This window comes from Oryx dammah, unplaced genomic scaffold (assembly GCF_014754425.2).
Source record: "Oryx dammah isolate SB20612 unplaced genomic scaffold, SCBI_Odam_1.1 HiC_scaffold_28, whole genome shotgun sequence".
In the NCBI taxonomy this organism is placed as follows: Eukaryota; Metazoa; Chordata; class Mammalia; order Artiodactyla; family Bovidae; genus Oryx; species Oryx dammah.
In genome coordinates this window covers 99,226,638-99,250,861 of record NW_024070212.1, presented here as the reverse complement: position 1 = coordinate 99,250,861, position 24,224 = coordinate 99,226,638, and the positions used below count along the sequence as shown (strand labels likewise).

General features: G+C 53.4%; 1 protein-coding gene across 8 annotated transcripts in view; it reads left to right on the top strand.

The window, feature by feature from the left end:
• RNF220 (ring finger protein 220) overlaps positions 1–24,224 on the top strand; it is a 262,276-nt gene that overhangs the window by 225,044 nt on the left and 13,008 nt on the right. For 3 of the 8 annotated variants that reach the window (XM_040231299.1, XM_040231304.1, XM_040231301.1), the window contains exons 2-7: positions 428–560; positions 9,696–9,741; positions 13,249–13,350; positions 18,011–18,053; positions 21,235–21,356; positions 21,711–21,864. In XM_040231299.1, the coding sequence (XP_040087233.1) occupies positions 428–560; positions 9,696–9,741; positions 13,249–13,350; positions 18,011–18,053; positions 21,235–21,356; positions 21,711–21,864 (600 nt within the window). Of the gene's footprint in view, positions 1–427; positions 561–9,695; positions 9,742–13,248; positions 13,351–17,533; positions 17,879–18,010; positions 18,054–21,234; positions 21,357–21,710; positions 21,865–24,224 lie in introns of those variants that run through there. The other 5 variants (XM_040231303.1, XM_040231305.1, XM_040231302.1 and 2 more) reach the window with 4 other exon arrangements.

Here is a 24,224-nt window from a genome sequence, read left to right as displayed (position 1 = left end):
TGAATGACTGCAGGAACGATCCCTTTCCTCCCTCTTTTCTTCCTTCTGCTTTGGAAAGTGTGAAAGCAGCGAGGAAAGGAGTGACAGAGGGGGCCCTGGCTATTCCGGGTGACGCTGTGATTAAACCAAGACTGCTTCACTAACGTGTGAAATGAAGTGATCAAGGTTTGATTGCACAGAGCATTGATTGTGTCCTGATAGATTTCCGAGAGGGGCAGCCAGCTGAGGAGGTGCTGTGCACGGCCACAGCCCCTGGAGCCGCAAAGCGGAATAATGTTCATGGGCTCTGAGACCCTTAGGCTCACCCTTCCTCCAGGCCAAGAAGCCCTAGGAGGCAGCAGAGGCTTGGGGTGGAGGATTGGGATGTGGCGTTTCTCTCCACATATAGCCCAGCTTATATGTCTGTCTCTCCTTCTTCCCTCACCAGGTAAGAAAAAGGCAGCAGCACTGTTTGACAGCCAGGCCCCTATTTGCCCCATCTGTCAGGTCCTGCTGAGGCCCAGCGAGCTACAGGAGCATATGGAGCAAGAACTAGAGCAGCTGGCCCAGCTGCCCGCCAGGTAAGCCACCTGCCAGAGGCCTCCACTCAGGGTTCTGGCCACCAGGTCCCAGCCTCTCACAGGCGGCAAGACCTTGCTGCCATTCTCCACCTGGCTTTCAGTCCTCGGCTCCTCCGGCTGAATGGTGCTGAATGGTGCTTTCTCTTCTTGCTCTGTTTCTGGACATGTGAGGAGAGTGAGCCTTAAGTCTCAAAAAGGCACAAGAGGACCTGGAAAGGGGAGGAGCCTCAGAGCAGGGTGATGGAAGCAGGGACTGGGACTGGCAGCTCCCCAAGAAGTGCAGCCTGGGGTTGCCATCCACCTTCCCTATGACTCTCAAGGTGTGAAAGGTGACAATCTTGAGACCGTGCTCAGGCGTGTCTCCCTTGCTCCACCCCATCCTCCTTGTCCCTGGCTGAAGGACCAGGTGGAGCCTCCTCCCAGAAGAGCCAAGGTTGTCAAAGGGAGCAGAGAAACAAATTACCCCAAAGCTTAGGGGTTTAAAGCAACCATTTCATGATGCTCATGGTCTGTGGGGGTCAGGAATTCAGACAGAACACAGAGCGGGTGGCTTGTGTCTGCTTCACCCTGTCTGGGGCCTCAACTGGGAAGGCTTGGTGGCTGGGAGCTGGGATCACCTGGCTCCTTCATTCACACGTCTGGTGGTTGATGTTGGCTGTCAGCAGGGACCTCAGCTGGGGCTGTAACCAAAGCACCTACATATGGCTGCTCCTTGTGGCCTGTGAGCATGACAGCTCACAATGTGGCAGCTGAAAGCATGAAAGCAAAATGTTCCAGCCAATGAGATTGAAGCTGGATCACCTTTTATTAACCTAACCTCAGAAATCACTTACTATCACTTCTGCTATACTCTCCTGGCAGTATTAACCTACCCAGATTTTAGGGACGGGGACATGTACCCCACCTTTAGATGGAGAAGGGGCAAGCTCCTCTTACAGAAGAGCATGTGGGCTCTAGCCACTCTGGGAAATACAGTCAGCCACAGGGAATAGCCTGCCCCACGATTCCCGGTCCACAAACCTGGATCAGTTCAAGTCAGCAGACTTGACTGATCCTCCTTCCTCTACCTTCTCACCTAACCCCCCATGCAGGGTGCAGGGGCCCAGAGGTGAACCAGAAATTGTCCCATGTAAGTTGGTGTAGCCACTATGGAGAACAGTATGGAAATTCCTCAGAAAACTAAAAATAGGATTACCATATGATCCAGCCATGCCACTCTTGGGCATATACCCAGACAAAACTATAATTCAAAAAGGTACATGCACCCCGAGGTTCATGGCACCACTATTCACAATAGGCAAACCACGGAAGCAACCTAAACGTCCAGCGAGAGATGAATAGATAAAGAGGCAGTGCATATACACAGTGGAATGCTGCTGAGTCATAAAAAGGAACAAAATAATGCCACTTGCAGCAATACAGAGGCAACCAGAGATATCATACTAAGTGAAGTTAGAAAGAGAAAGACAAATACTATATGATGCCCCTTATATGTGGAATCTAAAATATGGAACGAATGAACTTATCCACAAAACAGAAACAGACTCACAGAGAGAACAGGCTTGTGGTTGCCAAGGAGGAGGGAGGGAAAGGGACGGACCTGGAATTTGGGGTTGGTAGATGCAAACTATTACATTTAGAATGGATAAACAACAAGGTCCTCCTGTGTAGCACAGGGAACTATATTCAGTCTCCTGGAGTAAATCATAATGGAAAAGAATATTAAAAAAGAATGTGTGTGTGTATATATAGCTGATTCACTGTGCTGCACAGCAGACTATATGGTGTACAGCGTGTACTGGCACAATGTTGCAAATCAACTATACTTCAATTTAAAAGAAAGAAAGAAATGGTCCCACCTTCAGGAGCTCATGATAGGGGTAAGGAGAGCCAGGCATTAGCAACCTTGAGAGATGGAGACCGCTCTATGGGACAGACAGGAGCTATGGGTTCAGAAGGTACTGAACCCAGCACAGAGCAGAGAAGGCCTCCTGAGGGAGGTGAGGCCTGGGCTGAACTGAAGGCCAAAACACTACTTATCTATTGCTGTGTTACAAATTCTCCCCAAATGTCATGGCTTAAAAACAGCAAACGCTTAATATTTCACAGTTTCTGGGGGGTCATCAATTCAGACACTGCTTAGTTGGGTAGTTGTGAGGGCTTGTGGCTTTTGGCTCAGGCTCTCATGAGCCTGCAGCCAGGATGTCAGCCAAGGCTGCAGTCGTCTGAAGGTTCCGCTGGGGCTGCAGGACCCCTCTCCAGGATGGTTCACTCGCACAGCTGTTGGCAGGAGGCCTCAGTTCCTCAATGTGCAGGTCTCTCCATAGGTCTCTCAAACGTGCAGGACTTCTCAACAGTTGCTACAGTTTCCCTGAGACATGGCGGTTGACTTCCCACAGAGGAAGTGATCCAAGAGAGAGGCTAGAGAGGAAGCCACAATGCCTTTTATGATCTAGTCTGGGCAGTCATACACTATGGCTTCTAATATATTTTATTCTACTCACTAGAAGCAGGTCAGCACCAGCCCACACTCCACAGAGGGGAATTAAACACTGTAAGCTCTACCTCTTGAAGGGAAGTAAAGTTAAAGTTGCTCAGTCGTGTCTGACTCTTTGAGACCCCACAGACTATACAGTCCGTGGGATTCTCCAGGCCAGAATACTGGAGTGGGTAGCATTCCCTTCTCCAGGGGATCTTCCCAACCCAAGGATCGAACCCAGGTCTCCCTCGTTGCTAGCGGATTCTTTACCAGCTGAGCTCCCAGGGAAGCCTTGAAGGGAAGAGTACCAAAGAATTTGTGGGAATACTGAAAACTACCACAGAAGACTGAACTAATGATGATAATAATAGTCTTGTTGAATGCTGTGTGCCAAGAACTTTATACTAATTTATTCAATCTTCACAACCACCGCTGGCATGTGTGTGTGCGCGCGGGCTAAGTTCCTTCAGTCCTGTCTGATTTTTTGCAACCCCATGGACTGTAGCCCACCAGGCTCCTCTGTCCATGGAATTTTCCCAGGCAGGAATACTGGAGCAGATTGCCATTTCCTACTCCAGGGGATCTTCCCAACCCAGGGATCGAACCTGCATCTCTTGTGTCTCCTGCATTGGCAGGCAGATTCTTTACTGTACCACCTGGGAAGGGCTACCACTGGGGTAGGTAATAATTATTAACTCCATTTTACAGATGAGGAAACAGATACAGAGAGGTTAAGTGACTTCTCTAAGGTTGCACAGCCTGTAAAGTGGTAAAGATAAGGGGTCAAAACCAAACCCATACTTTTAACCACTCCCCTTTCCCTCAGCAACACACACCCAGGACTAGCCTAGAACCGAGAGGGGAAGCAACTCCTTGAGTTCCATACCTTGGCTGTGCAGGAGTGCTTCTGGGTGGAGAACTTCTCAACAGAAACTGAGAACAGAGGCAGAGATGGAGGGACAACCCCCCCCCCGCCCCGGCCCCGCGCAAGGGTCTGGAGAGTGGGGGCCCGAGCTCTCTCTCTGCCTCCTCACTGCGGGCCACACCACAGCTTAGCCCCTGTGGCCCCATCCACGCACTGCCCAGGGCATCCACTTGTGCCCACAGAAGTGTTCCACCCCCACCCGTGACCCTCCGGCAATCCCTCCTGCCCCACAGCCTCTCAGAGGGTCCCCTACTTTCATACCTTTTGGCCCCGGTCCATTTCTCCGCTCCTTGCCCCCCAGCCTTCACGGGTGCCCCACCCCTCACCGTTAACTCACGCGTCCCCTGCTTCTGTGTCCCTCGTGTCCAGGCCCAGCCCAGCACCCCCTAACCCCTGGTACGTCCCCCCACCCCACCCCTCCCAGCCCGGTGTCTGACAGCCGGACAGCGGGATCTGCACAGCAAGTGAAATTCCCGTCGGATCGATAAAGCCGAAGCGCTGGCGGCGACGGGTCGATGGTTTTATCTGTCTCGGCCCCGCCGCGCCCGGCGCGCTGACAGTCCGACCGGCCGGCAAAGGCGTTCAAGGGCAGCCGCGCCCGCCGCCCCCTCCCCTCGCCTATACGCCCCCCCTCCCTGCGGCCGCTGCGCCCACCGGACTGCAGGCTGGACCTCCCCGCCGCCGCCCTCGTGATTTATCTGGATTTTTAATTGGAAAAAATTTGCGAATTAATTGATTTCAGGAACTTGCCAATTAACATTGTAATTGGGTGCGTGATAAATTCCCAAGGAGCGTGTCAGCTCCCTCCGGGCTGAGGGCCGTGGTGCCCGGGTGGGCGGGGAGGGCCCCCAGGCTTGGCTGTCCTTGCCCCGCCCCTGCCCGCTCTCCGGGGGACCAGAAGGGAGGAGAGGAGGTTGGGAGGGCTCGGAGACCCGCTCCTTCCTCTTCCCCACCTCAGTTCCCACCTGACAGGGGCCTTTGACCAGGTTATTTCACACACGGGGAAACCAAGTCCTGCAGGAGGGCAGAGCCTGTGCGCACATCGCTCAGAGTGTTCTGGGCAGAACCCAGGTGAGGGCGTCTCCAGCCACCGTGGCCTCCCCAGCTCTCTAGTCCTCCCCTCTGTCCCCTTCTCAGCTCCCGTCCTTTCTTTCCTCTCCTCTCCTCTCCAGCTGTCCCCTCCCCCTCTCACCCTCCCTCTGCCTCCTTTGCCCCCACCCCCTTCCCTCAGCCTGGCCAGCTCCTGAGTCTGTGGATGCTGCTGCCAGGGTGCCCTTCCTTCCATCGTCCTCCCACAGGGTCAGTCCCAGAGGCACTTCTCTGGGTGGGCCTGGTTTGTGCTCTCTGCCCCCTTCTTCCCAACAGCACAGAGCATGCTGCTGTTTTAGACACACCTAAGGGCTCACACTGGTTGGGCTTCCCTGGTGGCTCAGCTGGTAGAGTCCCCCTGCAGTGCTGGAGACCTGGGTTCGATCCCTGGGTTGGGAAGATCCCCTGGAGAAGGGAACGGCTATGCAGTCCAGTATTCTGGCCTGGAGAATTCCATGGACTGTATAGTCCACGGGGTCACAGGGACACGACTGAGTGTCCCAAACTAGGGCTGGCTGGTTTTCACAGACACCAACACAAATGTATGTAGACAACATACAGGCACACACCCTCCCCCATTCCAACACATATACATGTGCTCACACCTACCCCCTCAAAGAACCACTTCCCACAGATGCTTGTCCCCACAGGCACACAGGCAGATAGACCCAGGAAGAAGAGTCAGAACTTCTGCCGGCAAAACACTCACACTTCTCAAAACACTTGTACATTCGAGATCAGAGGCCGTGCCCCCACACTCCCTCATCTCATCCTCTCTCTTTACCCCTCTCAGTCCTGCACAGGCATTCCAGCTGACCCCAGGATTCAGCTAGCTGGACCAAGAACAGCAAAGTTAGATTGGGGACAGATAGTGGAGAGCCTTCAGTGCCGGAGGGTCACCTTAGAGTGGGGGAATTAGAACATCTGCGAGTTGGAGAAGCTTAATCAGAGAGCTGAGCTGTAGGAGAATCGCTCTGTAGGTGGCATGGAGCAGAATTTGGGGGTAGAAGCAAGGAAGCAAGTGAGGAAGTTAGGCAGGGTCCAGGGGACAGATCATGAGGCTCACCTAGGACAATGGCAGTGGGAACAGAGAAGAGAGAGAATGGTGAGAGACTGATGGGGGACTAAGCAAGAGAACTTAGCTGATTACTTGTGGGGCACTTACTGACTTCGCTTTCTGACTTGACTCACAGGAACAGTGTCGATGGTAGAGAAGCAGGTATCGGAGGGAAGGAGGAGACTGTAGGCAGAGCTCTGGGTGCCCTGAGCTTTCTCTGGGATGGTGATAGTGTGGGGAGTGGACGTGGAGAGACAGACAGACAGACTGGCAGGAACATAGATGGGAGCTGGAGATTGACGGGCAGGTTGGACAGTGGTCCGCAAACTTCTCTGTGGCCCTCGGACAAGAGTTTCTACCCAGAAATAAGAAAGAACCTTGGACTCTTTCAGAGATCACACAGAGCTGAAACTGAGGCTTGGCTTGGAGGGCCCTGAGCTCGGAGACCTTTTTCTGGTGGCTTCCTCAGCCACTCTGAGATCTGGTTGAGTCAGTGTTTTAAAGGGGCTGGAAGGAGCCAGAGGAAGGCTGGGTGACTCTAGAGGAGAGGCGGGGTGTGGAGATGGCAGTGCCCCCACCCCCACTTAAGCCTTATTTAAGGCCGGCCTCGGTGTTTGGTTGGGTAATGAACTAGATAAACAATTCCCCAAATAGATTAAAACGAAGTGTAACTTACAAAGGCGCCTGGTGATGATGGTTTATTCCCGGGCAGCACACCATTTCTTTATTTCCAAGGATAATTCAGTGTAAATCACCTTAATTAAAAGTGTCAGCCCAGCCCATGAATATTGTACTTAGGAACGCGTTTCCTGGGTCCCAGTTATAATTTAAAACCCATGGATCACTAGGCAGCGAGTGACTGAGAAGGGAGGAAATCGTTGGGGGCGGGCTGTGGAAACTGGGAGGGACGAAGGCAGTGGATGGGCTGGGCGGGAGCCTGGCTGCCAGTGGCTCGGGGCTCAGAGCTCTCCTCTCCAAGGTGGGCCCCTCACCAGACTCCTCTCTCTGGGGGAAGCAAGCACACTTGGAGGTGATCAGGTTGTTGGAGGAAAGGTAGGGAGGGCGGGGGGAGGTGGGTGCTTGCTCAGGGAGAGGGAAGGAGTCTGACCAGTCCAACTGGAGGGAAGGTGGAGAGGATTGCAGGAAAAGATCCAGAAGACTGGCCAAGGGAGAAGCTGGACATCCTGGCCCTGAATGTCTTCATTTCTGTTCACCAGCAGAGTAAACGAAAGCTCAGAGTCAGCAGAGCCCTCCCCAAAGTGGAGAGAGTAAAAGAACTCAGAGCTCAGCCCTCCATCCTGAGTGTCTTTAGGAGGCAGTGGGGCCAACAGGAAAGCAGCACTCTGGACTCTGTCAGATAGGAACAACGCAAATCCCAAACCCTGCCTGGGCTGGGTGAGCAGTGAGGTGTCCCCCAGCCCACGAGCCAACTCTGAAGTTTTTGTGAAGATCAGAGAGATGACGCACTTGAAGTTCCTAGCCCATGCCTGTCACACGTGGTGGGTGCACAACTGTTCAGTCCTTCCTCTTCCATTTCACCCTGATTCTGCTCAGAAAACACTCAGACCTCAGTCCAGGGGCCTGGTGGGAACAGTGTCATATGGTTCCCTCATTTCTCTACCTGTAGGTCCAGGAATGGTGCTGGTAGCAGGGCAACAACAGCACTTGTTAACAGAGTGAAGGAAAGATAAAAGTAACAGACTCACATCTAGTTGTTCCTTAATGGCAGCTGTTTCTTCTCTGTACCCCTTGTGCCCGGATCAGGAGCAGGAACATGGGGACCATTTATGAACAAAATGCCACTGAATGGAACCCAGTTTGGTGGTCTTTTCCTGTCTGTGATGCCCCCCATTGTGTGATCAGACAGACATACAGCTGGGTTTTTTGTTTTTGTTTTTTTTTAAATATTTTGGCCACATCATGTGCCATGCAGGATCTTAGTTCCCTGACCAGAAATCAAACCCATGCCCCCGCTACCCCCACCACAAGCTATTTTTACACTCAGATCTTAGTCCCAGCCTGCTGCCAAGCTACCGGCCCCTTCACTATGACATACGTGTCTGCTTCTGTGGGTGTGTCCATGTACCGCTGCATTTGTGGGTACCTGAGTGTTGGGCGTGTGTCAGCACACATGGGTGTCTGTACCTGTGCTTGCTTGTGTGAAGGTGGGCACGTGAGCAGCTCTTCATCCAGGCCTGGGTGACAGTTGTGAATGTCTTTAAGGACACAGCCCTGGAAACACGATTCTGCCTGTGCCTCTGTGTGCATGTCTGAACCTCGGTGTGACCACACGTTGACAGAATTAGAGAAACAATGGATATGTGCATATCCGCCTTTACACCAGGGTTTCTCAACCTCAGCACTATAAACATTTGGGCTGGGTAGTTTCTTGTTGTGAGGGGCTATCCAGTACCCTCTAAGATGGTTAATCCCCTGTACCCACTACATGCCAGGAGAAAACTGCCTGCTCCCAGCTGTAACGATCAAAAACGTCTCCAAGTGTTGCCAGTTGTCCTCTGGGGGGCAAAATGGCCCTGGATGGAGAACTACTTTATCCAGATCTGCCTATGCCTTTGCTCACACATTAGGTGTATTTATGCCTATCCCTGTGGGTGTTCCCTGTCCACACGGCCTGCGTGTGCCCTGGGTATCTGCCCTGGCTGTCTTTTGTGCTGTATGGATCTCTTGGGTGTGCTCTACCTATACTGCTTGTATGTGCATGGGAACCCTATGGGAACTGGCTGTTTCTGCCTCCTGCCGTGTTCCAGCCGGTGCCTGTGTGTGCGTTTGTGTGCATGTGCTAGCACGTGCGTGAATGTGTGAGCACAGATGTGGTGAGCATAGAGGGGGCAGCAGGGCGGGAGGGACAGGAACAGGGATATTAATGTTTCTGAAGTGGATCTGATTTGATACGTCTTGTTCCATTGTCAGCATCTGTTTAGCGGGGATTTGTAATACTTTGTGGCTCTGGATCACTCATGCTTAGCGCTGGGATGTGGCCTTGCATACCAATTTTGTTATTAAACACAGTCCTCGCCTCCCCCACAGCCCATCCATCACCTCCCCCACCCCGGCCCCCCGCCTGCTCCAAGCCACCCACCATATTTCAGGGCCCAGCTCCCGCCCGCCTGCCGCGCCCGATGCCGGAGGGCCTGGGGCTGACAAATTGAATCAGGAGGAGATCATTCCTGGCCTAACGCAGTTTGCAGCATGTTGGAGGGAGAAGTGACAAGAGCCATGGCAGTTCCATCACCCCCCTCCCATAGGAGCTGAGTGCAGGCTGGGGACAGGGGATGGAGGGGAGGGGAAGGACAGGCACAGTCCTCAGGGCTGATACCATGGGTCAGGTGAAACCCCTTCCCTCAGATCCACAAGGCAGCCTGCCACGCCTCGTGTCTGTCCCCCCAGCCCGGGAGCCAACTCTGGCCCCTGGCCCCCGATGGAGGCTGAGCTGGCTGGGTGGGGCTTGGCTGAGCCGAGCCAGGCAACACTGGCTGTCTTCTCCCCCTGAGGTCTTCTTGCTGTTCTCTTGCATGCCCTGGGCAGCAAGTGGAATGGTCACCCTGTTCTCTTCTTTCTTGGCAGCAAGAATTCCCTTCTGAAGGATGCCATGGCTCCAGGCACCCCCAAGGTAGGTGGACAATTGTGTGTTTTTTCCTACCCATCCTAATGGAGGCCCACCCAGAACTGGTTCCTGAGAAAAAGGAGCTTTTCTTGGATCCCCAGTTGTCTTCAGGGTTTGATCGTCAGCCTGGGGTCTCGGGCGGCCCCGTGCACTCGAGCACATGCGTGCAGTCTGAATGGGAGCTAGAGTATGCTCATCTGACTCCCTCCTCTGCCAGTCAGGATGGGGTCAAAGCCAAGGATGAACAGGGGATTGGGGGACCCAGACACTGTAAGTCTGGAGAGACTCAAAAGGAGGAAGGTGAGCTGCAGCAGGTAAAGAAAAATATAGACATGCAGGTCAAGACAGCTAGTGCGAGGCCTTAGAAAGCCAGCCCATGGGATGAGTGCATGTGCTTTGTCCTGAGGGCAGCAGGGAGCCAGAGAGGATGTGCGGCTCATTTGAGACCATCTGACTCTCTGAACAGACACTATGAAAGGGAAGCTTGAAAGCATCAGATGGAGAAAGGAAGAGTGAAGGACAGTGGCTCAAAAGAGGGGCCAGAGGCCTCAGCAGGATAGCATGACTCGAACCGAGAACTCTGATAGGTGGCCACAGAGGTAGACAGTACTGCGTCCCCAAGGGGGATGATGTTTTGAAGGAGTGGGCACCTGGGGAGGAAGACTAAACCCTTACTCACTGAGTGTCCTCTTTCCCCCACCCCTCAGTAAGGTGGCATCCTGTCTTAAATTCTCACAATGACTTGTAAAGGCAGGTATCCTCAGGCCTTTCTATAGGGAGTGAGGAATGAGTGCTGAATGGGTGAAACTTACTTTCTGGCTGTGCCCCAGGGCTTGTAGGATCTTAGTTCCCCTACCAGGGGATGAACCTACACCCCTGGCAGTGAAAGTGCAGAGTCTAAACCACTGGTCTGCCAGGGAATTCCTCAGAATGGATGAAATCAGTCAGTGAGTGTGTGTGGAGTAATTAGAGCAGAAGCCAAGAGTCTGGGACTCCTGTGGGGGTGGGGTCAAGAGAAGGCCCCAGAGCCAGGGAAGGAGCAGAAGAGGAATAGTGATGAGTGAGGAGGGGCACAGAGCATGGTGTCCTGGGGTCCTAAGGGAAAAATACCCCAAACTGCCTGGGGTAGTCAGATGCCAAACAGGAGGGCTGGAGGAGGAGGCTGTCGTGTTTAGATGTCTTATAGGCACCGGTGACCTGAGAGGGCACTTGTGGGAAAAGGACCCAGAGTGACAATATTACTTCCAGGGGCTTGGCCCATCTCCCCTGCCGGCCTGTCTAAAGGAGTGAACTCTGCACCTTCATGCACTCAACACAGCAAGGTGGACAGAGGAGGGGCAGGGGACCTAGCCCAGCCCTGGACAGATACAGGCCCTGGCCAAGAAAGCAGAGCCCTCCCAGCCCTAAAGGGAAAAGATGTGGGGGGAGAAGTCACACTGGCTAAGCCCGGCCCAGCCTGCAGTCTTCAATGGCTGTGGTTAAGGGAGACAGGTCACCAGGTCAGGCACAACCACTGACTTGACACCTAAGCGCGGCTGGCAGGGCTGGGAACTTGACCCCAGTGAGGCATGTGTTCAAAGCACAAACACAGACACAGACCACATCCATACTTGGCTCCCCACATGCACAGATGCACACCCACTCACCTACCCCTAGCCCATCAGAATACTTACACAGGAAATCTTAAACATGTGCAGATTCCTACAACCAGCGACGTGTGGATTATTGATAATCAGATTTAGAGGCAATGGCCACCACTTACTCACTTCTAGATATAAGTTCATGCCCCAAAGCTGAGGGTTTCAGGGTCTGTCTTCCGCCTTGACCCAGGCTTTAGGGAAGCAGGTCATGGGTGGAAGAGGCACGAGATATAAGGTTCAGGCAAGAGACCGAGAGGACAGGGAGAAGGAGGGAGGGAGGAGAGGGCGAGGGGGCCTCAGACAAGATTGATGGCCTCGTTGCCATTAAGAAAAAAATTAGCCGGTGGCGGCTATCATATTAAAGGGTGAAGAAGCCGTGAATTATTTTCTTAAAGATCTTATCGCTTACAATGATAATTTTACCTTCCAAAAGGCCACTTTTAATGAGGCGAAGAGCCAGGCAAAAAGTCATGATTTAATGCCGGGATTTTTTTTTCAAAACACATTTTACTGCTTTTTGGTCCATGTTTAAAAAGCGCCAGTGACCTTTTTTTATTCCATTTGCCCCAGGTGTAATTCTGAGGCCTCTCAGGGCTTCTAACCTAGAGAGAATGAGAGAGAGAGCGCGCGCAAGCAAACGAGCTTTCTCCTGATGGAGGGGCGGGGGCCCCATGATGTCGTCCCTCCTCAGCATCCTCCTTGGGACCGGAGAAGGAGGACATTGCCTGAAAGCCCACCTCTTCTCTGAGCTGGGAGCTAAGGCACTCACTAGGCCTCCCACTGGGCCAGGGTGGGTGAGGAAGGGGCTCCGAGTTGCAAGGAATCCCACCCCAGACCCTGCCCGGCCTCCTCCCCGATCCAGCTCCTGGGCTGAGGCCGAGTCAGGGAGCCCTGCCAGACCAGCAGCTGCCCCCTCCCCTCCTAAGGCCCTTAGGCGTGAGGATGTGCAGCGTGGCCACCGCATGCGGGTCACATCCTAAGGCTCAGTCGGAGATGAAGGATAAATGGCTGCTCCATCTTTCCCAGATTGCTTTCTTTAGGCTGTCACTGGCGATTTGGCATGGTTTTCTAGGCTGGGGAGGCCTCCGAGGGAATTGTATGCTTCCGGCTCAGAACTGTGTAGGCTGGAGAAGGTGTGGGGGAGGAGGTGCGGGAAGTATGGATTGCTTTCAGGCCTCCAGGCCCCCAGTTTGCAGCTGAACAGGCCTTGGCACAAGCCAGCAAGAGCAGGCTGAACGTGCCATGTGGTATTTAGAATTGTGGAGCTCGCGCAGTTTAAAGCAGACAGTTTATTAATCTAAACTGCGGGCGTATGTAGAAGAGGCTGTGCGGGACTGACACGGGGGGGGGATTAGTTTTGCTGTGGTTTTTGCTGGGGTCGCCGCCACAGCACCGGGAGAAGTGGAGCCGGCGCACATCCCTAGCTGCACGGAGGAAACTCATGCATACTATTTAATTTACTGTCTCCATAGCAGGGCTGCCACTAGCCTGTATTAGGGGCAAGCAGAGTGGCAGGGATGTGGCTGTACCCCAACCCTTCAGGGTCCCAGAGTCTCTGCTCCCTACGGGAGAACAAAGCCTATAGAGCCCCAGCCCCCTGGGAAGCCTGCCCCACAAGGACAGAGATTAACTGGGGTGGAGGAGACTGGACCCTCTCCAGGGGCTTCCACCCATCCCCAGGATCAAGCCATCCTCTCCCACAACCAGACTCTGGGGCCTGACCGCGTCCCTTTAGAATCTCAAGTGTAGCCTCCACCCCTCTGCCCTCCTTTTCTCTGCCTCTCTCCTAAAAGCTCCATAGGACCAGACACCCTAGGGGATGGACTGTAGGTCTCACTCAGCCTGAGGCCATGTGTCCTTTTTCTTCTTTCAGTCCCTCTTGTTGTCTGCTTCCATCAAGAGGGAAGGAGAGTCTCCAACGGCATCACCACACTCATCAGCCACCGATGACCTGCACCACTCAGACAGATACCAGGTGAGCAGGGGCAGGCTGGGCACTTGGATGAGTCCTTCAGAGTTAAACCAGTTAACTCCTCCTCCCCCCAAGAAGACATGGCGGGGCGGGGAGGACTGAACTGTATTTGGTTCCCCTTGCGTCTAGTGACCCTAACCAGAAGGCACAGGTGTCATGGAATGTGCCTTACATAGACGGACCTTAGGGAGAGATGCCAAGGTCATCTGGGCCTGGGTGGGCTCTTCTGAAGCATCCCAGCCATCTGCCCTCTAGGGTTCAGTGTCATCAAGGACCCAGGGATGTGGCCCAGCATCACCTAAAGACTTCACACTTCAAAAACCAGAATCCCCTGAGCAAAGAGCCATCAATTCTGCCAGACCATAGTGTTGGGCATGGGGCAGGGGTAGGGTGGGTAGAATACTGCCTGTGAGTGCCTTGGGCAAACAGGATAGGAATAACCATACAATCCTCAAGCAACAAAGCAGGAGGGGACTTAAGGGGAACATTCCAGCTTATCCAGACCTTCTTTGTGGAGGAAAGGAAAAAGGGCTTCCCTAGAAGCTTGTGTCTGAGAAGAGACAGAGCCCCACCTGCAGGAGCCCCAGTCAGAGGGTGTAACACAGAGCCTGCTCCAAGGAATATGTGCCTAAATGGCAGTGGGGCTTCTCAGGGAGCCATGATGTGAAAAGGGAAATGCGCCCTGACTGATGTAAAGAGACAAGGCAGCAGGGACCTGTCATCTGGGGCAGGGAACCAGGGTCACTGCTGGCACTCAGGAAGCCTTTCCTGGAATTTGAGGTCTTCTCTCTGGGTGCCTCTTCCTCCCCACTGACACAGCTTGGCATCAGGGTACAGAGCTTGGTTAGTGAAATACCACATACAGACTGTACACCAGCTTCCACTGGCATCTCCTCTGTTCAATGCTTCTGCATGCGACTCAAAGTACAGAGCCCAAAGTTTCAGCTCTGGGGAGGGATCCCTACTCTTGTGAGCCCTAGTTTAAGAAAGGCTATCAGTCCTCACCCAGACAATCCTGCTTCGAGATGGAGCAATAGCCCAACTTGAGGGAATTCTGGGATAGGGAGATAGGGATCCATCCGAGAATTCCACTCCCAAGGGAAACAGAACCCTGCCTTTGGAGGCTCTTCTCTCTACTTCAGCCACAGCATCAGCCCCACTATTTGCTGAGCCAGGGAGAGTAACCATCAGGCACAGACATGGCATGCTAGACACAGGCTGGGTGTGCTAAGGAATGGCACCAAGGCCTCCAGGGCCACACACGTTGATTTAGATTCAGCCTATATTTCCAGCTTCCATTCCTAATACTGCCTTCTATGAATCCTGTGGTCTATGCTCGCCAGATTAATGCTAACCACTCCTTGGCTGTGCCATCCTTTTCTTGCCTCTGTGTGTTTTTACACATGCTGTTTTTAATGGGATTATTTCATCCCACCCTATCAAATTTCTATTTATTCTTCAACAAACTGCCCCAATCTCCTCTGCTCTAGGAAGCCTTTCTGGATTAGCATTCTCTTCTCATGACCCCTGCATGTCCCTGTCATTGCTCTGATCATCCTATACTGTGATCACCCATTTAATGTTTCCGTTATCTACAAGTATATAACAAGCCATCCCCAAACTTAGTGGCTTAGGACAACTTTGATTTCTCATGATTCTGTCAGTTGACTAGACCTTTCCTCATTCATGAAGCTCATTCAGCTGGAGGACTAGCTGGGCTGGAAAGTCCAAAATGGCCTCACCACATGTTGGGAGATCAGGGATCTTGATTTTCTTCCATATGGCCTATCATTCTCCAATAGGTTAGACTGACTGCCTTACTTGGCAGTCTCAGGGAAGTGTCATGCCAAGAGGGTGAAGGCCAAAGCTGCAAGGCCTCTTGAGGCCTAGACTCTGGAACTCACCCATCACTTGGCAGAGCAAGTCACAGGGCTAATACATAATCGAGGGATGAGGAAACGCAGCTCGTGATAGGAGGAACGGTGAAGAGTTGTGAAAATACTTTATCTATCATGATGAGACTCACTCTTGGATTAGATTGGGGGGTGGCGCGGCTCTCTAAGGCAAAAACGTCTTATCCTTCTTTACTCCCTGGCTTTACTCAACCATTTATCTAGTATTCATGCTCAGTTCAGTGTCTTTGCCTTCAAGGGGTTAATTTGCAGATAGATAATTTCTAAATACTTTAAATGCTATGATGGGAGTATAAATAAGTTTCTAGGAGAGCACAGTGGAAAAAGAAAAATCAGAATAAGATTCACGGAGGAGGTAATGACTGAACAGAATGAGCAGGAGTTCACTTTGGTGGACAAGGAAGAAAAGATATTCCCAACCAAGGCAACACTATGTGCAAAGGACACAGAGGTGTAACACAGAATGATATATCTGGGGACCCACCAGCAGCTCAGTTTTGTTAGAATGAAAAACACAAGGGGAACTGGTAGAAGGTGAAGCTCGAATTCCCTGATCTATACACAATGCCTGGCAGGTAGTAGTTGCTCAATTATACTGTTTAAAAAAATCATCAAACTTGGCTGTGAAATCAGAGGGGACTGGTTTCTGCTTTGGATTCCCATTTACTTAGCCCCTGCTGGGTTACCTAACCCTTTAACCATTACCTCACTTTACCCTCATAGCAACTGTGCAAGCTAGGATTCATTGCCCTATTTATGGCTAAGGAAACGGGCCTAGAGAGAAGTGACTTTTCTAAGCACACATATATGTTAAGAACCAAGTCAGGCTGAGTCTGTCTGGCCCTGAATCCTAGATTGCTTCCCAGCCCGCCAGCTGGGCTCAGGAACTTCCCTCATAAACATCCTCCTCTCCTTCCTACGGATTTCTTCTGCATGCCAGACCTTGTGCTGGGTGACTGCATGGAGATGAACTCCCAGGGAGAAGGGACAGGTCCAAACAATCAAAATATCCAAATTCAAAGTGAAGCCAAGGGACTGTGAAAACTAAAGAAGAAGCAACTAACCCAACATTGGGGGAAATGTGAAGTCTTCCCACCCAGAGTCCTGTAGGATGAACAGCAGTTAACCAGGCAGGTTAACGGGTGCATGGAGAATAATCTACCCCAGAGTGCAGAGTATGGCGTGCTCAAAGAGCTACGTAGCTCTGCAAAGCTGAGTGTCAGGAAGGCAAAAGGAGAGAGCAGGAACGGTAGAAGAGAAGTCTGGAGAAGCAGGCAGAGCAGATCAGAGATGACCTGTAAGCAGATCATCTCAGTGGAGAACCACTGAAAGATTTAAAGGGGAAGAAGGAAAGAGGGTCAATTTTGCACGATAGCAAGATCACACTGCATGTACTGTGAAGGATTGGGTACAGAGAAAAAAGCTGGAGATCAGAAAGCCAGATGGGTGACAGCTGCAAATTTAGAGAGCTCAGTAAGATTATGAACTACAGGAGTAAATCCAAGATAGGTATAGCGACTGAAGAAACACAGGGATGTCTTGCCTATGCCAAGTGCTGTGCCGAGCTCTGGGTTCACTCATGACTCACACAAGGTCCCGTCCCTGGAGTGGTCTGATAAAAATCTGTATAAGCCATACTGAGGGTAGAGATGAAGGAGAGAGGAAATGATATTTTTCAAACAGGTCTAGAAGGATACGTAGGAGATACACAAGAGGTGGAGATGAGAAGGTTTAAAAGACCTTTAAAGGCAGACTCTCTGAGATGAGAGAAGAATTGAGCGCGAGAAACTGAAGGAGGGTGGGATCAAGGACGACTCACTTTCAAGTTTCTGGTGTGGGCACACCAGAGTGGATGGTGGTATCCCGTTAGAAACTGAGAATCCTGGAGGAAAGCACTTGTTTGAGGGATGCTGGGTTCCAACTCGTGGGCGTGCGTTACCAGTAGCAGCTCCAGGGGTTGTCCAGAAAACAGCTGAAATGTCTGGAATCGTCTAGTGTCCAGACTGCTGAAATGCTAGGGACTGGGGGCTGAACAGTTGGGACTTACGGTGGCATGACCCGCGGCGATCAGGAAGTCCTACGCCACCTCCCCAGCAAAGGGGTAGCGGCGCGGGAGGCGGGAGCCGGGCGGGGCTCCGGGACGGAAGAAGCCCCGCGCTAGGAAGGGGCGTGGAGTTGGGTGGAAGGACCTCGCAGCCGCTAAAACCGGGGAGGGTTGGTTTTGGCGGGCGGTGGGAGGAACCCCTGGGCGGCCTCAGCCTGTTGCTGCCCGAGTGAGAGCAGCTGTTTCCTGGTCCTGGTCCGGCAGACCCACCCCTCTAACCCCCACTTCTTGAACTTTCACCCCCGGCGCGCGACGGCGGCGGGTCACATGATCAAGGCCAACATGGCCGCCGCCGCTGCTGGGAGCTGAGGTGCCGCCGCCGCCGGGCAGCCGGGGGGAATCCGCCCGCATCGCCGCCCTCGCCGGCCGGGCGGCCGCGGGGCCCGGAGCGCCGGAGGCCGGGGCTGGGGCGGCACCGCGCGGCGGCCTCCGGGGCCCGCTAGAGCAGTCCCCGGCGGCTATGCCGAGGGCCCGGAGCGGCCGGCGGAGCAGGGGGGCCGGCGGGAGGGAGGAAGTAGGTTTGTTTACGGGCTGTTTGGGGCGGGGCAGGCCTGGACCGGGGTCCGGGGCTGGGGCGGGGGCTGGGATTCCCGGCCGCGCTGACGCTGTCTTCTCTTTTTTGCATCTGCCTGGGATTTTCTCCCAGACCTTCTTGCGAGTGCGAGCCAACCGGCAGACCCGACTGAATGGTGAGTCTTGCGCAGCCCCTCCCTTCGCCCCACCCCCGGCCTCCTCCCTCCCTCACTGCCTGCAGCTCCTGGCTTGCCTGGGTCTCTTCAACGTTAGGGCCCGTTGGTTTCCTCGCAATCACAGCGCCTCAGTATGTGCCGACCGAGGCTGCCGCCCTCAGTTTCCCCATCTGTTTAATGGAGGTGATGGTTGCCAGCTCTTGCGTGAGCCTCTCTAGGCCTTGAAGAACCCTGGGGGGCAATAAGTGGCAAAGAATGAGGAACAAGCCACACAATTCCACTTGGGAGCTCCGCTTTGAATTTGCAAACTGCTGGGACCTCACTGTACCAGCTGGCAGGGCGCTGAGAATGTTTTTCTTCCAGTTTTTAATCAGTGCCCAGTCGTGTGAATACAGCCTCTCTGCTGAGACTTGACAATGCAGTGAGATCTGGAGTTCCCACGGCAACAGGAACTAACTCATCCCAGGGCTCTTTGAGTTATCAGTCAGCCCACATTTCACAAAGGTGATCAGCGTGGGCTCAACAGCTCTTAGAGGCCTTGTCTGAAAGCACGCTGTGTATGCACTACCTGGCAGCCTCCCCCCTCCCCCACCCTCTTTTTGGATTCAAACCTCTGGAGCATTCCTGTTTGCTGAACAAACTGGATGATCTAGTTTTTTGTGCTGACTAGGGTGTGGTATATCTGGGGGTTGGCAGTAAGGGGCTTGAGGGTCTCTGGACCAGCTGTTAAGGCCGTCGATGTTCAAGATCCCCAGTTCCTGCCACTTGGTTTCTGCTACCAGGCTGAGCCCCAGATTGGGGAAAGGAGAGCATTTATCATGGGCCGGCCCCATGTTAAGTGTCTTTATCATAACTGAGAGGGAGTGTTAACACTCATTTTGTAGATGAGGAAACTGAGGCTGGGACAGGTGAAGCGATTTGTTGAAAAACACACAGCTGGGATATGGCCGAGCCATGGTTTGAACCAGTTAACCCACTCTAGTATTCTTGCCTGGAGAATTGCATGGACAGAGGAACCTGGTGGACTGTAGTCCACGGGGTTGCAAAGAGTCGGACAGACTGAGCGATAAACACACACCTACCTCCAGAGCCTGTGCTGCTTGGACCATGCCATACTGCCTCCTTGGCAATACTTTGACTTTTCCTGTTAGTGGAAGCTTCCAGGTAGGGAGCACACTTTCCCTATCATGCTTTAGTAAACTTAGTTCAGGACTTAGAAGATGGATGGCAAGATAATAACCAAACCTGCCTTGCTTGTCTGAGAATTTCCAGGTGATGCCCAGTCTATCCGGGTGCTTTCCTGGGACCACAAGGAGTTTTCTGGCATGGGTGGCTTGGGCGAGGAGAGCATCCAGTGTCCTGCCTTCCTTGGCAATCCTGTGAGATTCACCTGTTTATTCAATTATCAGTGTCTCTCATAGTCTCCTTCTTACCAGAGAGGCATTCCCTCCGGCTCTAGGCAGGTTAGGGGACGCACCTTTGTACTGGAGCACGGCTCCATACGGCCTTCTTGAACTCTCAGAGTCACTTGCTCAACGCCTTTCTTCTCCACCCCAGCCCTGGCTCTAGAGTGTCAACGTGGCTTGAGCCTGAGATTCCAAGAGTTAGGGCAGTCAAGGTGAAAGAGTCTAGATCTTTGTCCACAAAATCAAGTGGTCACCGGAACTTGGTCACATCTCCTGTAGTGAGAGCAGCGGAAACAGAGGAGATGGGCCAGGCTGCGGGCCAAGGTTTCTCACACTCCATGCTCAGTCCTTGTGGGATGGTGGCTTTCCTGTTGATTTGGGTCCTAGGGCTGCTCTGTTCTGGGGTAACTCCCTGCTTCAGGCCCTCAGGCAGAAGCTGGGGTTCCAAGTGCTGCCCTAGCACACTCACAGGATCCGTCTTTGTTGATACTGATCAGTTGGGGGCACTCTTGGGACAAGAGAGCCTTTGAAGCTATGGAGTAAGGCATGGTTTCCTATACTGCCTTTGCCACTTTTTAGCTACCTGGGCAACTGCCTGATTGAGCTTTAAGTATCTTTATCTGGAAAAATGCTTAATACAACCTGGTTTCCAGATATAGAATAAAATGAGCTTCCTTGTGTAAGGCAGTTAAATCTTACACACAGTTGAAGCTCTAAATTGTAACTTATCAGCTGTCACCTGCATCACCGTTCACCAGTGTCTCACTCCCTAGCCTGCGTTGATGAGACTTCCACTAGGGTCAGTATCCACGAGAAAGTTCCTTCTGGCCTTGCAGTGGGGAACCCTTCCTTCCTTGGCTGGCTCCACCCCGGCCCTAATCAGTCTGGTCTCAAAGTGGCTAGCTCTGCATCAAGGGAGGGGATAGAGGGAACAGAGTCCCTTGTTTTGACCCCTTCCTGCTTCAGTGACAGGAGGGCTGCAGAGAGGGATTAGTGAGCTAATTAGAAATGATTGCATCTCTCAGCATTAATTAGCAGTGCTGTGGGCTTGCAGTGTGCACTTTGGAATTGAGCCCCCTGTGGGACAGCATGGCAGGCAGCCCTCTGCCTCGGGGGCCTGCCAGCCCCTCTTCACTGATCAGAAATGATGGAACAGGTTCGGGAGGGCACAGTAAGGGCTACCCTCTTAGGATATCCTGGGCTGACTCAGACCCTCTGTACCTTTATGACTGGGCCTCGATCTCCTCTTCCGTAAAATGGGACCAGTGGACCTGAGAGAAATTCTCCCTGGGATGATTCTGTATAGGATACTGAGGGCTGTACCTCGGGCCTGCTGGCCCAGGAACAAAGCAGTTTTAACTGATAAGTGAACAGCTGGCCAAATCAGGCCCCTGGAGAGACTTTGGATTCTAGCCAAGAGGTGATCTCTAAAGTTGTGGGTCTTAACTCTAAAAGAGCTGTGATCTTGGCCTTCTGGGGAGATACCTAGTAAGTGCCAAGGGGAGCATCTTTGCTCACTGGACTCAGTTGAGCACCACAGGTACGCAGCTGTGGCCAAAGAGTGGACACTGGCTGGCCTAGCACCAGTCTCCTCCCCAGGCGCTCGTGGCAGGGCCCAAAGGAGCTGAAGGTGCCGCATAACAAGGGCGAGATTGGGCGTGAGCCAGAGGGCTAATGGCTGGCAGGAGGTCGGGATATGTCAGTCCCGCTGGGACCTCGGGAGCTCCAGTGACCGTCTGCCTGTTCTGTGCTTTGTTTTTCGTTTCTCCATGCAGCTCGGATTGGGAAAATGAAACGGAGGAAGCAAGATGAAGGGCAGGTATGTCCCCTGTGCAGCCGCCCCCTGGCAGGATCGGAGCAGGAGATGAGTAGGCATGTGGAGCATTGCCTTTCTAAGGTAGAGGGGCCATCACCACCTACCCTGCCCCCTTCCCCTGACACTAGCTGCTGACTGCCTCCAATCTCTGGGCTGTTGGGTTCTTCACGTGGTCTCAGCAGCAGCTTCTTCTCTGTTCTTTGCCCTCTTCCTTTGCTTTCACTCTCCCACTCCTCCCCTGGGGCTCCAGTGGAAAATTATTGGGAAAAAGCCCAGGTCTTTGACCTCTTGATTGGTTTACTTCCAAGGAGCCCTAGAGCTGGGCGCCTGTGGGGCACACTGCAGCTGGGGGCCTGGGCTGTGCCTTCCTCGCAGGCCCTGGGGAGCAAGTAGGGACGGCCTGGGACCCGCATGATCCTGCTCTGCTCTTCACAGAGGGAAGGCTCCTGCATGGCTGAGGACGATGCCGCGGACATCGAGCATGAGAACAGCAACCGCTTTGAGGAGTATGAGTGGTGCGGGCAGAAGCGGATACGGGCCACCACTCTCCTGGAAGGTGGTTTCCGAGGTACAAGCAGCCGACACCTAGGTAGTGGCACTGTGGTGGCCAGGCCTCTGCTGGGTAGCCATCTGTGGGAGCCAAGAGGCCAGGGCTGGTGGCTGGTCATCCATTCAGCCACGTGGGAACTGCTGCTGGCAGGGCTTCTTTGTGACCGTGCTGCCTGCCTGTGATGTGCATATTAAAATGGATGTATTTGGGTGGGGAAATGGAATTGTGAGGCTGCAAGCTAAGAGTGACGAGGGGGGCTCTCCGCCTCGGGTGATGCATTGAAGGTGACAGCCAAGCCGCGTTAGCACCTGCATAAAATATTAAAGGGACGGTTATGCATTTATCACTCCATCCCTCTTAAGGCTGATAAATGAGAATCCAGCAACCTGCTGTACACCTCGAGCACTGGGGGCCCCGAGGGCTTCCAGGCAAACACATTGGATTCTCCTCCTCCTCCTCCTCCTCAGCCCCACGTCAGGGAAATCAGTAACAGAGGAGAGAGTGAGTTATGGCAAAATTTGACCTCCCATGAGCTTCATTGGTGAATCTAATTTTACCTATGATCCCATCCCTTCTCCTGGGCGCCCTCTGCCCTGAAGCAAGAGGGGCCTGTGCCCAGCTGCTCCTGCTTCCCTTGGACTCGCTGCAGAGGGCTCTACAGGGACCTCCCCAGCTCCACTGCCCACCTGGATCCTTGGAGACACATGGTTTGGCCCAATGGAAGTCTCCCACCCCCACCAGGTTAAATAGCAGACTGGTAGGAACCCAAGAAGCGTGTCCTCTTGTTGATGCTTCCTGCCTTGGGCAGGGTGAAGGGGGAGCTGTCTTGCCTCCCAGCCTCCAGCTCATCTCTCTTTCTGTGCAAGCACAGCTGGCACTGCAGCTTGTGGTCATTAAGTGAGCCAATCTGCTTCCCATCTGCCTCCAGTTCTCTGGGCAACTCCCTTGGGAGTAGTGCTGTGTCTGGTCCCTTGGGAGTATCGCGGCAGCTGAGAGGAGGGTCTCTGCCTCACTGGGGCTATGCTTCTAGGGCTGGTGTTGAGAAGTGGTCCCTACAGTGCCATCCAGGGCAAACTGGCTCCATGAAGAGGCCACAGGCCCAGGTGTGGCATTATGCCTCGGGTCTTTTCTCACATTGGCAAAATGTAAATGAGAAAGGTTAATCAGACCAAACTGAGGACTGAGCTAGAGAATGTCCATTTGCCATTTCCCTCTGGTCCTGTCCTAGAGTTTCTGAGGCCCAGAGAGCCCCGAAGCCAGGGATCCTGTGACTTGTACTCACAGGTGTCCCTCGCCAGTTCCGGGATGCCACGCTGAGTTCGCTCTTTTGGTGGCTGCAGATTTTCATGTCTTCCATTGCTGTGGCAACTTCTTGGTCAGGTTACTGATGGCTTCTGGGCTCCAGACAAGGCTTAGGAAGATGAAGCCGCATGGGGCCTGCTCATACAACCATGTACTTCCCAGGCCCTGGGACCTACTTGCAGAGCGGGTGTGAGGGGCTCCTCAGCCCTGAGCGGGTGTCAGTTTTCCCTGAGTGTTTACACGGTGAGGTTGTTCCTTTCAAGAATTCCTGAGAGGAGTTCAAAGGGGGTTTTTCTTTGAGCGATTTGGAGAGCGAGAATGAGAGTGAGACTTGAAGAGGGAACAGGGGCCGGAGGTGCCTTTATCTGCAGAGAATTGCTCCGGCTTTCCTGATAGAAGCTGCTGCCGCCTCTTAAACAGCTTAGTGCAGTCAAAAGACAGACAGACTTGAAAGGCTGTTTTACAGCGAGATCAGCAGGGGCCACGAGGCAGAGAGCAGGGCGCAGTGGAGCGGAGGAGGCTGAGGCTCCTCAGTAGGGGGGTGCTATCAAAGGAGGCCCTGGCTGATCCTGACCGCCTCTGCCCCTGAAACCTTGTCTGCAGAAGCTGGCCATCTGTCAGTCTACCCTTCTTGGCCAGGACCGAGAGGCCCCAACTCTTGGGGGGTTGGGTGTGGCCCCGCCAGGCGGCCTGGTGTCAGTGCAGCGCATTGATCGCCCGCCGGGCGGGCTGGGCCGCAAGCCGGGCAGCGCGTGCTTAATGTGATTGAAAGGCAGTTAAAATGGCGGTGACCTTTTCAGGAGGAATTAGATTGCCTGCCAAGACCGGTTAGAGGGAGTGATAACGCCAGTTGAAGAAGCTGCCCGGCCGACTTCAGAGAGAGGGAGCAGAGGCAAGATGAGCAGGCGAGCGGCGAGGCCCATTTAAGCCGCACTGTGCGTGCTGACAGAACAGAGATTGCTGTCCTTGTTAGATATGAAAGAATTGAAGAATTGCACATAAGTTCTTGTATCTGATCATCACCTATCCCTCCTCCCAGACCAGGGCCCCTTCGTCCTCAGCATGGCTTCCCACCAGGCCCAACGGGGGCTGGTCTG